This window comes from Ailuropoda melanoleuca, chromosome 8 (assembly GCF_002007445.2).
Source record: "Ailuropoda melanoleuca isolate Jingjing chromosome 8, ASM200744v2, whole genome shotgun sequence".
Classification (NCBI taxonomy): Eukaryota; Metazoa; Chordata; class Mammalia; order Carnivora; family Ursidae; genus Ailuropoda; species Ailuropoda melanoleuca.
The window spans coordinates 88,623,134-88,637,137 of NC_048225.1; the positions used below are offsets into that span (position 1 = coordinate 88,623,134).

At 40.0% G+C, this 14,004-nt stretch overlaps 1 protein-coding gene across 2 annotated transcripts in view; it reads left to right on the forward strand.

Moving 5' to 3' along the window:
* Nucleotides 1-14,004, forward strand: part of STX6 (syntaxin 6) — a 41,251-nt gene that overhangs the window by 14,287 nt on the left and 12,960 nt on the right. The window contains exons 2-4 of one of the 2 annotated variants that reach the window (XM_002920801.4): nucleotides 2,429-2,598; nucleotides 4,995-5,089; nucleotides 11,801-11,863. In XM_002920801.4, the coding sequence (XP_002920847.1) occupies nucleotides 2,429-2,598; nucleotides 4,995-5,089; nucleotides 11,801-11,863 (328 nt within the window). Of the gene's footprint in view, nucleotides 1-2,428; nucleotides 2,599-4,994; nucleotides 5,090-10,018; nucleotides 10,885-11,800; nucleotides 11,864-14,004 lie in introns of those variants that run through there. The other variant, XM_034666843.1, reaches the window with a different exon arrangement.

The window sequence follows — 14,004 nt, forward strand, 5'->3', positions numbered from 1 at the left end:
GAATCCAGCTGTTTTCTGTTAAACCAGATACTAAACAGATCTGCAAACATATAAAACAGCGTAATTTTTTTTTGTTTTGGAAATTTTTTTTTGCAAAAACATTATATTAACATGTAGGTAGTTCATTATGTTTGATTACTTGATAAATACTTTGTAAACATCTGTTTGAATTTCTAGTATGGTAAATGGCAATAGATAAAGAGCACACATCGGTCTAGTTTCTCTGGGGTCTTCAGTAATTCTGAAGAGCGCAGAGGAGCCCTGAGGCCAAAAAAGTGTAGGGATTGCTACTTAAGAGAGTTTAATTTGAGCATATGGTTGTGTTCTGGGGGTGGAGAATGTGGTATGCCCTGGCCTGAGGCTTTCTTCGGTTCTCAAAAAGGAATTTATATATGTACTTGACAGAATTGTTAATTTCTATATTCTTTAAAATGAGATATTATAGATACCTCTTTAACTCTGTCTTCTATTCTCATAATTGATATTCAACACTTAGAAATAAACCAAGTACCTGGTATTATGGGAAGATGTGTACTTCTTTCTCTACCAAATCAGCCAAAAACCTTACGAGAAAGTAAAAACAGATACTTAGTCTCTCCCCTTTTTATGTTAGAGTTTCTCACTAGCACTGAAAGTATAAGGCTGATGCGGAAGGAACAATGAGAGGACTCTGCTAACCCGTAAACTGGCTGTTGAACAGACCTGGCGTGATGTCACTGTTGTCCATATAGCTCAATGATGTGTTCAGCCTTACCCCATAGCTGTATTCTCCATTTTAATAGTCTAATGAGTATTCTCAAACTGAAATATTATTGTAAGGCACCTTTCTTCATTTCGTTAGTGCTTTATCTTCTGGTACTTAAACTGTCAGGGGAATAGGACGCATATGCAGTTTCTGTCTTAAAGCTATAGGCAGCAAACATCCTGAGTGAACACCCGGAAGAACTAGTTAAGAAATCATTGAAGGATCTGGGGCGCCTGGGTGGCACAGCGGTTGAGCGTCTGCCTTCGGCTCAGGGCGTGATCCCGGCGTTGTGGGATGGAGCCCCACATCAGGCTCCTCTGCTGAGAGCCTGCTTCTTCCTCTCCCACTCCCTCTGCTTGTGTTCCCTCCCTAGCTCGCTGTCTCTATCTCTGTTGAATAAATAAATAAAATCTTAAAAAAAAAAAATCATTGAAGGATCAAAACAGATCTCTTCCTTTCGGTGCATGAAGATTATAATTTTTGTATACAAGAAACCAAATAATTATAAAATGATTCTTTTTTGTTTTTTATATGCAGTAATATTCAATTATAACATTTAAATTGTGGCTATCGGCCCATTGTTAGGAGGCCAAGTTCGTTTGTTTTTTGTTTTTCTCTTCTGTGTCGGAAATTCGCATTTCCGAAAAGTTACAGTGTCCTTCTCACTACAGCAGTATAGAATGCTACCTCAAAAGTAGTTGGTCTTTTTTTTTTTAATGTGTATCACTTCTATTTATTTATTTTTACTTTATTTATTTTCCAAGTTTTAATTTAATTTTCAGTTAGTTAACATACAATGTAATACTAGTTTCAGGTGTAGAATTTAGTGTTTTATTCTGCTAAATGAAACAAGTGAGTCAGAGAAAGACAAATATCATATGATTTCACTCATATATGGAATTTAAGAAACAAAACAAATGAGCAAAGTTAAGAAAAATAAAAGACAAACCAAGAAACAGACGCTTAATTATAAGAGAACAAACTGATGGTTACCAGAGGGAAGGGGGGTGGGGGGGATGGGGGAAGTAGGTGAAGGGAATTAAGAGCACACTTATCATGATGAGCACTGAATAATGTATGAAATTGTTGAGTCACTGTATTGTACACCTGAAACTCACCTAACACTGGGGGTAAACTATACTGGAATTTAAAAACATTTTAAAAGTCAGATTAAAATACTTCCCTTCTGAAAGACTAACTGCATGAGTAACCCTTCCTCAGCCCTTTTTACCCTCACTACCTCTCACCACCACCACCCCCAAAGAAAAGGAAAGCTGTGTTAGGACTTGTTCATGTGAATATAAATTACTATCACACCAAATGGGAGCGTGAATGTTAGTGGCACTTTAGTTGATTTGTAGGATTGCTTCTTCTATGACTTTTAAGTATAGGCTGTTCAGAGAAACATTAAATTATGTCCTCAGTAAACCTGATATAGCTATTTAAGTAATGACTATTTTATTCCAAGATCAGCTGAGAACATAATACTGTTATTTTTAAAGGTTTGAACTTTGGTATTTGTTCACGAAGAGCCTTCTATAAAGATGTAAACACACTTTTGGGAACGGTAGTTGCTGAAGATGGTATGTGATCACAAGTGTTAACTTAGGTCAGGCAGTAGTTAACTTGTTCATGGAACATGTTGTCTGTGATTTCAGACCTTTCCCCTCTCCTTGGTTACAGAGAGGTACAGAAAGCAGTCAACACTGCCCAGGGATTATTTCAGAGATGGACAGAGCTCCTCCAGGACCCCTCCACAGCAACAAGGGAAGAAATCGACTGGACCACCAACGAGCTGAGAAACAACCTCCGGAGCATAGAGTGGGATCTCGAGGACCTTGACGAGACCATCAATATCCTTTTCTATGGTGCCTCTGCCTTAGGGATCAACAGAAAAGTGAACACGTTTTTATCCAGATGACTCAAGTACATCAATTAGATATTTCCTTTTATAATCGATTGATGTTGCTCTTATTTGTACCATGACACACTTGAAATAATTGCCCAGTAAGCTAAGGTGTAGGGGCCACCTTCTTCTACGGTGCATGATAAATCCAGCAACATGGAGACAGTGTGGTGCAGTGGTTATAAGCTCGGACCCTGGGGCAGACCATGTGTTCAAGTCCTGGCTACATCAGTTACTAATTGTGTGACTTTGGGCGCCTTGCTCTCTGCTTCAGTTTCCTCTTCAGTAGAAAGTAAGGATTACAGTAGTTCCTATCTCTTAGGGTTGTTGAAAGTTGAGCAGGTAAGTGTGGGGCCTGACATGCAGTGAGCTTCTGTGTTAGTCATTATTCCATAAAGGTGTATACAGACCAGTGTCCTACATTGTTAATTAGAAACCAAAAGAAAATCCTTTTGTGGACTGTCATTTTCCTGGTCAAGAAGTGATGTTACAATGCCAGTGTCCATCAGAGAGGTATTTTGTACCATGAAACTGCATTTAGTAAAGTCAGGTCTGTTCTCTTAAGTTATGCTATCGATGGGAGGTCTGCTGACCTGACTGACAAACCAGAGAATGATGACCTTTTTGCAGCTGGAAAAAATCCAGTTAATCAAAAATTTGAAGATATCCCAGTTGTGTGTTCTCAGTTCTCTCTTGTTCTCTCTGTAAGTGTAATCTAGGAAACCAGCTTTTCAGGTTCATATGCAGTTAATAAGTGGAGGGCATAATCTATTTATATTTCTATTCATCATAGTGACCCTAGGTGCCTTTTAAATTATTTAAAAAGTATATTGATAAAAATTAGTGGAACAAAATGTGTGAGTGGGTAGGATCAAAAGCACAGGTATAGGGAGGGAAGAGAAGAAGACCGGAGAGACAGAGAAATTGTGAGAGAAAGAGGGCAGAATAACAGATACATGCACACCTTGGAGATATTGCAGGTTCGGTTCCAGGCCACCACAGTAGGGTGAGTATCTTGGTCTCAGTAAAGTGACTCAAGTGAATTTTTTGGGTTTCCTAGTGCATGTAAAAGTTGTCTGCTCTATACTGTAGTCTGTTAAGTGCGCAATAGTATTTTGTCTAAAAACAACGTATATACCTTAATTGAAAAATACTTGATTGCTAAAAAAGTCTCGTCATCATCTAAGCTTTCAGTGAGTCACAATCACAGATCACCATAACAAATATAATAATGAAAAAGCTTGAAATACTGTGAGAATTACCAAAATGTGACAGAGACAGCAAGTGAGCGAATGCTATCGGAAAAATGGCGCCCATACACTTGCTCGACACAGGGTTGCCAGAAGCCTTCAGTTTGTAAAACACACAATGTCTGCTAAGTGTAGTAAAACAAAGCACAATAAAATGAGGTATGCCTGTGTATTCATCATTCATTCAGCAAATAATCATTGAGTGTACTATGTGTTGGATATTTTGTTAGTTTCTGAGATTGGATTGATAAAGCAAAACAGTGTACCAGCCCTCATTGAATTTATGGTGGAGCCCCAATGTATGGGGCTCAGGGGACAGGGGAACAGACATTAAATAACAACACTATATATTTGCAGACTGTAAGTGAAAAGACCAGAGAGCCATGTGAGTGTCTGACATGGGGCAGCAGGACCACGCTGGGAATGAGGAAATTCGGGGAAGCTTTGCTGAAGAAGCCTCAACCTCTAGATTAATAAGCAGGGTTAGCTTCTTGACATAAATGGGATGGTTTGGAGCAGCAGATGAAAAAGGCTTGCAAAGCCGTCATGGGAAAGGCGATCTGGAGTCAGAAGAGAGTAGATAAGAGTGCTGGCAGGCATCTGGAAAAGCCCAGCTTTTTTGTCAGCCTGCCATGGGTTTGTAGTGAACCCAGTCGGCAGGGGCTGTGTTTCTTAATCTGGTGGGTCTTCTCCACTCAGAGGCACAGAGATCTTCATAGCTGTGAGAGAAAGTTTGAGAGTGATGTGTGTCGAGTTGACTGTGTTCTAAGAAATATCAAGCCAGGGGGCGCCTGGGTGGCACAGTGGTTAAGTGTCTGCCTTCGGCTCAGGGCGTGATCCTGGCGTTATGGGATCGAGCCTCACATCAGGCTCCTCCGCTGTGAGCCTGCTTCTTCCCCTCCCACTCCCCCTGCTTGTGTTCCCTCTCTCGCTGACTATCTCTAAGACTCTGTCAAATAAATAAATAAATAAAATCTTAAAAAAAAAAAAAAAAAGAAACATCAAGCCAGATTTTATTGCTTACCTGTGAGAGACTTTGTGGTTTGTTAGGTTTTTAATGATGAAATTGCTTTCCCTTGACTTTTTGACCCACGCATAGTTGAAGCAAACCCTAGAAAATTCAACCTCGATGCGACTGAATTGAGTATAAGAAAAACCTTCATCACAAGTACTCGGCAAGTTGTCAGGGTAAGGAATATGAGCTTATTGTGGTATTTTTGCAAGAAGTTGCCACACTTCTCAGAACTCTTTTTCTTAATTATAAACTAAGGGGTCAGCTCTGAAACTGCTTTTTAGTATGCCAGTTTCCCTCATAATTTCTCTGATTCAAATAAATTTGTTTTTAGTATTGTCTGGCTTATTTCTTGGAGCAAAAATGAGAGTAGATGACTGGCTTTGGGGAGGTTACTTGTCCATAGCTCTCATTTCTCCAAACCATTTATTTTTTTGCCTCTTTATTTCACGGTATACTGTATTTTTGGACAAAAGGAAGAATTACTATTGTAGAAACCATTTGGTTTCTTGATTGATTGGTAATCACTTTGCATTGTGAAGAGTGACTCTTACCCAGTTTGGATAGCGGCCTCTTCTACCATCTGAATTGCTTCTGGAACCTTTGCAACCTATGTTACTGACATTTCCGTATACAAGTGCCTGACAGCCTTTTGGGAACTGTCTAGAGCAAGCATCCATCAGAGTGTAAAACACCAATCCAAGTGAACAAGTCTCTAGTCTCAAATTATATAGCTAATAACCTATTGTTAAAAAAAAAAACCTGAGAGAAAATATCATTTAAGTCAAATCTCGTCTCCTTGAGATATGTTTGTATTTTGAAACTATATGGCTAAGCCATTTGATTAGCATAACTAGATGTAAGAGAACCAGCTGTCTTTAACATATGTACTAGAAAGCAGCTTCCTTGAATAAAGAAACTTGGGATCAGACCAGCGCTAACATATGGCTTTTTAGGAGTCATCTCAGGCAGGAACCTTGGTATGTGTTTGCCAAAGACTTTGTGTCATGTGATTTCCTTTTGAAATTATTTCAAATGGTAGGTTATCATTGAACTTTAACTAACTCTTAAGTCTTCTTTTCTTCATTTGTTGCCTTTCTGTGTGTGTGTGTGTGTGTGTGCATAAGTTATTGTTAAATAAGCCCATATTTTAATGGGCCAGTAACCTTTTTGGACCTAGGTACACCATCTGTGTACACTGAGCATGTGTATTAGACACTCCTACTTTCTAGCCAGTTCAGAATGCTGTTCTGATAAAAAAAAAAGCCCCTTATTCCGTTAAGGTAAGTCCCCAAATTATTTATTTTATAGATACAGTTTGCTTTTTTATTTTTTCTAATAGGTTTTCTGAAAGACACTGCTGTAGAGGCGGGTATTTAAGTGGTGCCTAGCAGCGAAGCATAAATTCTTGAACTCAATCATTGTATTTGTTCTTTTTGCAAGATAGTACCTGTAAATTTCGCAAATTGAAATTCAGAGGTAAATACATTGAAAGTTAGGTTGATTGATATAATTGGAAGTAGAAACAAAAGTTCATTTTCTTTTTTTTTAATGATTTTTTATTATATTATGTTAGTCACCATACAGTACATCCCCGGGAAAGTTCATTTTCTAATACTTGAAAAGGTTTTTAAAGTACATGCTTTGAAAGAAGTATTCTAAATCAAGTCTGTGCATCATACGTAGTGTTGCAGTCCTTCTAGAGTTGAGGTCTAAATCATACTCAACTATATAATCCAACTGAGTAGTGTTAGTCATTCCTGTTTAGTTATGACCCCTTTTTGAGAAGCTATTATTGTTTGCTAGTTGTAGGTTAACAGCACCTAACTGAGCTTTGGTGATTCTTTATGTGTGTAAATAGCCTTTGATAATTTTGAAGTAATCATTTTTACATTTGTGGAGTTATCTACACATCAGCGATTTTGCATGTGGGATTTTTCTGTTGTGGAAATATGTTCCAGGAGTGACCTTGTTGTAGTTTCGTAGTGGAAGTTTTTGCAGTGTGTGGCAGAGGAATGAGCTGTTCGGAGACCTGAGTTCTAGGCTCATCTGTGACCATAATAAATTTTCATCACAGCAAGTCAATTAGCTTCTTTGGTTCTCTGTTCTCTTTATCAATTAAACGGTCCTCGCTGACATTCTCAAACTTAAACTTTCAAAGGAATGAGAACTATACTTCCCTGTGGGGAAAAAAACCCAACTTGTTCCAACCCAAAAAGTGTTCACATTTCATTCTAAGTCAAGACAGACATGGTTAACCAAAAAGGGTGAGGTGTATAGTGTGCGTACAGAGGACATTGGGGTGTGAGACCTCTGAGTGGGAAGAACTGGGATATATAGTGTCCCGTTCTCTCAGTTTGGAAGACACCATGAGATGGGAACAGGAGCATACATAACCAGGACATTTATTGTTCTTTTGGGTTCTGAACCAGATTGTATTGGTACGGCTTCTTGACTGCTGGTTCTAAGTTTCATGTGTTAGAAGAATGATTGATTATGTTTTTGGCCTGACAGGTTATCACAGAATGCTTAAGACTGTTTAGTAACTTAGCTTAAAATTCCAAATCCTAATAAGAAGGTAATCTGTTGCATGGTATCTCACAACTTTTAACGTCCGTAGAAAAAATGCCATCCTGGAAGTGAAAGCCTGGTGCTTTACCTGCTGCCATGGCCACACACAGGATGCACACCACATAGCTGTTGGAGAAGTCATGGCCATCAGGGCTGACTGCCCCTCCCCCCGCACATATATTTTATTAAGCAGAAACTTTAAAAACTGGAACTTTTAAAATATGTATTTCATGAAAGTAATGCATGCTCATTAAAGAAAATTAGAAAAATGTTGATAAGAGGAAAAAATAGAAAAAAAAACCTAAGCTCAAATCTCAGTCATTTTCTTAACTCATGACAGTTGTATTTTTACATCATTGTGATCATACTGTTAAGCAGTCATAAGCATTTTTTTATTTTCCTTCTTAAAATTAAAGGTAATCCATGCTTGCTGTTTTTAAAATGCAAATAATTTTGCTGTATGAGAAAGGTGCAAATTCCCCCCCTCCATTCTGTAATTCCACTCCCTAGAAATAATCACTGTTAACAGTTTTACATATTATCTCTAGCCATTATATGACCCTGAAATAGACACTTAAAGGAAAGGACACATTATTCTGGGTTTACTCTAAGATACTATTTCTTGTTTGGATCTGCTGCTTCTTTCTGTTTCTCTTTCATATTATAAATAACACTGCAGTGTACATCTTTGCTTTGTTGTTGTTATTGTTATATATTTTACATGGTTTTTTTGTTGATTTTTTTTTTTTTAAGATTTTATTTTTAAGTAATCTCCACACCCAACATGGGGCTCGAACTCACAACCCGGAGATCAAGAGTTGGCGTGTTCTACCAACTCAGCCAGCCAAGTACCCCTTTTATATTGTTTTCTTAAAATAAATCCTAGTAGTGGAATTGCTAGGTCAAGGCCGTGAATATTTGATACAAATATCACAGCTCATGACACAAAATGTCAAGTTTTTTCAGATCCAGTTCACCTTCCAGCCATTGTTCCATAGTAGTAGTGTTTTGTTGTTTTTTACATTTTTATCGTAGCATAACAATAGAGAAACGTATATGTATCCCAAGTATACAGCGTGAAGAGTTTATAAACTGATCACAACCATGGAAACAGCACCCAGAAGCATTCCAGAACATCCCCTAGAAGCTTTCTTGTGCCCCCTTACAGTCTTTAATTCCCTGCCATTGTCCTGACTTCTAACAGCAAAAACACATTCTACAGCAGAAGTTCAAAGTTTAATTGAATTTCAGTTACTTTTTTCTATACACGTGTGTTGATATTTTCATTATGCAAGTAATGTTCATTGTTTTGAAAAAAGACTATTATAAAATGTATTAAGTGCATTTTTAAAGCATATATTATCCAAACCAATGAACATTTCAGATATTTGCTCTGCATAGTTAATAATATATATAGGATTGTACTATTATTATTGTTTGATTGAATATCAGAATGTCATCTTAAACTGTAACTGGTAATTATTGGGACCCTACAGTCCAGGAGATATTTATTAAGTGACAGGCTCACTTTAAGGCTTCTAGAATCTAGACCAGAGCAGCTCAAACTTCAGTATTCAGACTCACCCGGGGACTTGTTAGCTGTACCTGAGTAGGTCTGGGTGGGGTCCAGGGACCTGCATTTTTTTCTTTTTTTTTTAAAGATTTTATTTATTTTGAGAGAGAGTGTAGGCGCAAGTGGGGGGCGGGGGCAGAGGGAGAGGGAGGGAGAGAATCTCAAGTGGCCTCCACGCTGAGCATGGAGCCCTCGGGGCCCAATCTCAGGACCCTGAGATCATGACCTGAGACGAAACCAAGAGTCAGACACTTACCAACTGAGCCGCCCAGGGGACCTGCACTTCACCTCAGGTGACTGACTCAAGCAAATCTCACATAATTAAGAAATATGGCTGATATCACTGAATGTCCTTTGTTTTAAATATACTAATATCTATATATTTTTGTGGTGGATACTTTCTTTTACTAAGTGTTTTTTTTCTCAGTTTGTATGGGTGGACTTTTTTTTTTTTTTGTCTTTTGAGGTTTGTGAATGGATGAAATAGAGAATCCTAGAATTTCTGGGTCAGCCAGACCCTAGACAGAGCACCCCTCAGATGCACTGCATACCCAGTGTCATTTCCAAGGGCTCATGTATCCTCTTGTTGAAGGTCCCCAACAGCAGGGAGCTTGCTCCTTCTGGATATGCCCTTTCTTTCTTTCTTTTTTTTTTTTTTTTTTAAGATTTTATTTATTTATTTGACAGAGAGGGGGACAGCCAGTGAGAGAGGGAACACAAGCAGGGGGAGTGGGAGAGGAAGAAGCAGGCTCCCAGAAGAGCATGGAGCCCGATGCGGGGCTTGATCCCAGAACCGTGGGACCACGCCCCGAGCCAAAGGCAGATGCTTAACGACTGAGCCACCCAGGTGCCCCATGGATGCACCCTTTCCTATCTGGGGCAGCACGGGTACTTTGGGAGAGGTTATAGTAAAAAGATCTCTTTACTTTTGCTCTGCGTGATTAACATTTTTTTTCTACAGAAAAACCGAAGTAAGCTTCTAAAACAGGAACCAGAATACTCCATGTCCCTGCTTCAAGTACCTTAAGGCCTTCCCATTGCCTTTGCACAGGGGCCTGCCGTCTATGTAAGAACAGTTTTACATTCTTTAAAGGATAATTAGAAAACACACACACAACAAAGACTGTATGACAAGGACTGAATACTTAATATCTACTCCTTATCAAACAAAGTTTGCCAACCCCTGCGTCAGGACGAAATCAAAGCAGCCTGAACGCCCTGTGTTTGGCCAACCTTCTCTTCTTTCCCCTGCCCCTGAACACGCACTTGGCTCCTTCAGCCTTCCTGGCCTGCCTTCACCAGAGCTAAAGGCCCTGAGCTTTTTCCCGCTTCCAGGCTTTTGTACTTGCTGTTCCCTTTGCCTGGAATCCTCAGCCTTCAGCTCTTTCTGTGATTGGCTCATCTTGTGCTTCAGATCTCGATTCCAGTGTTACCCCATCGTTCTAATGTCCATCTCTCACTCAGTTCCAGCCCTGTTTATTCCCTTCCTTCCCAGCACAGTCATCACCTTGTTGACGTGTCTGTGGGATTACTGTGTGCCCCTTCTCCACCATGGTACGCACTCCACGTGGGCAGGGGCCTTGCCTGTATTGCTCACTGCTCTATGTGGGCATGTATTAGGCTTTAGCAAGCATTTGCCGAATGTAAAAATGTGCTTGGAAAGTTGATAGCAAGATGGTGGTTATTCAGATTCACCACAGTAGGGATTACGAAAACGGTAGCACTGTCCAGTCTGCTGTTTACCTGTCATAGGTCTTGGAAGAAGGTTCTAAGAGCCTAATACCTCAACATTTGCATCTATAAAATAGCCTACTTGCCAACAAAATTTTAAGTATTTTTTTAAAGAAAATTTGTATTACAGTAATCATGTATTCAGTTCAAATCATTTTAAAGTATATTGGGTTGTAGTTAAATATAAGGAAAAGGCTTATATTTAATAAAGTGTTTTGCTTCAGGTTAAGTAATGGATCCATTCATTTTTCTTTCTATACAAAATTATTTTTGGTACCGCTCTGGAAATTCACTCTTGAGTTAGAAATAGTCTATACTGGGGGCGCCTGGCTGGCTCAGTCAGTGGAGCATGTGCCTTTGGTCTTGGGGTCGTAAGTTTGAGCCCCACCTTGGGTGTAGAGATTATGGGAAGGAGGGAGGGAGGAAGGAAGGGGAGTCCATACTACACATGAATTCAACCCAGAAATTAAATAAATAAGAATACTAGAAAGTGTTCTCTGATGTTTAACGGTAAACGTACTTGATCCTAAAGTGTGTGGTGTTTCACGTGTAGCGTGTTTGAAGATGCTAGCCCTTGACACAGACTTCTGTGTTTGTGCCCCAGGATTGCCGTTTACTGACTGTGTGACATTAAGAAAGTATCTTAGCCTTGTTAGATCTTAGTCTTCTTACCTGTAAAATGGAAATAACAGCAGCCTCACAGGGTCGTTGTGAAAATTAAGTGATAAAGTGTGTAAGTGCACAACGGTGTTGCAGCCTGTGGTAGGTACCCAGGAAATTAGTTCCCTTCCTCTTTCTTCCTGTTTGAATTTAGTGTCCAGGTTACTCTCTTTTAAGGGAATATGAGTCTCTCTATTTTATTTCCTTTATTTTTGAGACTTACACGCTAAAGAATGCTGTCTTTTTGTTTTAAAAAAAATCCATAATAATCTATGTGTATTTTGTTAGCCTGTAAAATGTTAACCATGATTTTGTTTTCATTTGTTTTCTGGTCTTCTGCTTGTCTCGTTAGGACATGAAGGATCAGATGTCAGCTTCATCTGTGCAGGCATTAGCTGAACGAAAAAATAGACAGGTGAGTAAACATCTGAACACAGTATCAATCAAAATAAATAGTGTGGTTAGATATTTGGAATTAAAAAATGCTGATGTCTGTGTATTGTGTGTTCACGCAGAAGACCTGTACGTGCTGAGCCTGGAGCGAGGCTGGCAGGTGTTGTGAAAGTCTGGTCAGCTTGCCCCAGTGCCATCCTCCCTGTCCCTCCCTCCCTCACACCCTCTGCTTCTCTCGTCTGGGCCCCCATAGCACCCTCTGCTTATCCCTGCAGGCCTCATGCAGCCGTTCACTCTGCACATGCTGCCCCCATTCTGTGTGCCGGGCTCTGGGAAGTGCCGTAATTGCTTTGTCTCCTGTCTTTCTCTGCTGAACCCCAATCTCCTTGAAAGTGAGGAGCAATTATGTCATAGGCTGTTTTTAACTGTCTAGCTGCTATTCCATTACCCATAGAACTTAATAGACATCTAACGAGTGAAATTTTATGTAGATGTTGGAGGAACTTTAAATGTGTGTTAAATTAAATCTTTCATTGTTTTAAGTATTTTTTTGAGATGAGGTCCAGTTTTTATTAGTTATTACAGATAAATTACGAAACCTGATTTCAGAAACCCACGCATAGATAATGACATATCAAAGATAAAGCTAAAAGAGACCAGTCCTTGAATTTAAGTACCTTTTAAAAATTTTTTTATTTTTTAAAAAGATTTATTTGAGAGAGAGAGTGAGCATGATCAGGGAGGAGGGGCAGGGGGAGAAGCAGTCTGCCTGCTGAGCAGGGAGCCTGACATGGGGCTCCATCCCAGGACCCTGAGATCATGACCTGAGCCGAAGGCAGCAGCTTAACCGACTGAGCCACGCAGCTGCCCTGTATCTTTCTTCTCCTTTTTAAACATTTATTTATTTATTTGAGAGAGAGAGAGTGTGTGCATGCACTTGCAAGTAGGGGGAAGGGTAGAGGGAGAGAATCTCAAGCAGACTCCCTGCTGAACATGGAGCCGGTCGCAGGGCTCCTTCTCACAACCCTGAGATCATGACCTGAGCCGAAACCAAGAGTCAGACGCTCAACTGACTGAGCTACTCAGGTGCCCCTTAAGTGTGGCTTTTTAAAATTAGACACTTTAGATAGAAATTCCCCTCTGATAAAATCCTTTTAAAAAATATACAACAGTCACCTAAAATTTAGATTTAACTTCAGTTCTATTCAGACTCCATTAAGTTACTGATAGTCCACTAAGTAGACTCTTAAGAAACAGCTCGTTATTAACTAGGAATCGGTTCATCCTTACTTTAGACCTGCAGGTGTTTGTTGACCCATTACATTTGAAAACAAGTATTCAAAGAAAGGGAGGGCCCTCCAGATATCACCTAACTTAATTTTCCTGTTTCCTTTCCCTCCATTTCATTCTTCGTGTCACTGTCGTGGTTTTTCTTCCTGTCTCCCTCCCTTCCTCTTAACAGTGCAGCGAGGAAAAGCCAGGAGCTAACCTGGCCCATCTGGCACTAACTCTCGAAAGAAGCTAGGACATGGCCGAGGCTGGCAGTTTGAGAGTTCCCTTTTTGTCTCCACTGGAGCTTACAGAAGTTGAGGGACGGTACCTGAAGCGGTTTACACCGAACTTGAATTGTTTTATTCTCTAGATAGTGAAAGTTGAACTACCGTAAATAAAACATGTTCTTACACATTGCCTTTCCAAGTGTGGCTTGGGATTTTGTTTTTGGCGTGGAGTGAAGTGTCGTAGAGTCACAAATTCTCAGGGAATGGCAGGACCAGTTTTCTGTCACACACGAGCAGGCCGAGTCTGCCTCACGGCTTCGTGCCAGGACCAGGTGCCGTGCCCCGGCCTGCTCAGCCAGGACTCCCACTCTGGCACCTGTGCTCAGGCTGGCCTTTAGCACTCTGGGCCCTCTCCATCTTCGTTCCTGGAAGTCAGACTGATGACATCTAATCTGCTTCACAGTAAAACATGGACAACTCTTAACGGCGTGACATATGTTCATCTAAGTGCAGACCATGAATGGAGTAGAAAAAATAGCCCCGACTGTGACCCCAGGAGTGCACAAGGCTGGTGGAGCCCCCAGTTCTCTGTCAGTAGCCTAATGATGTACTATATATAGACTTTTTCTGACCTTGAAAAAATTGTTACTAGGCCTCCAGTGTC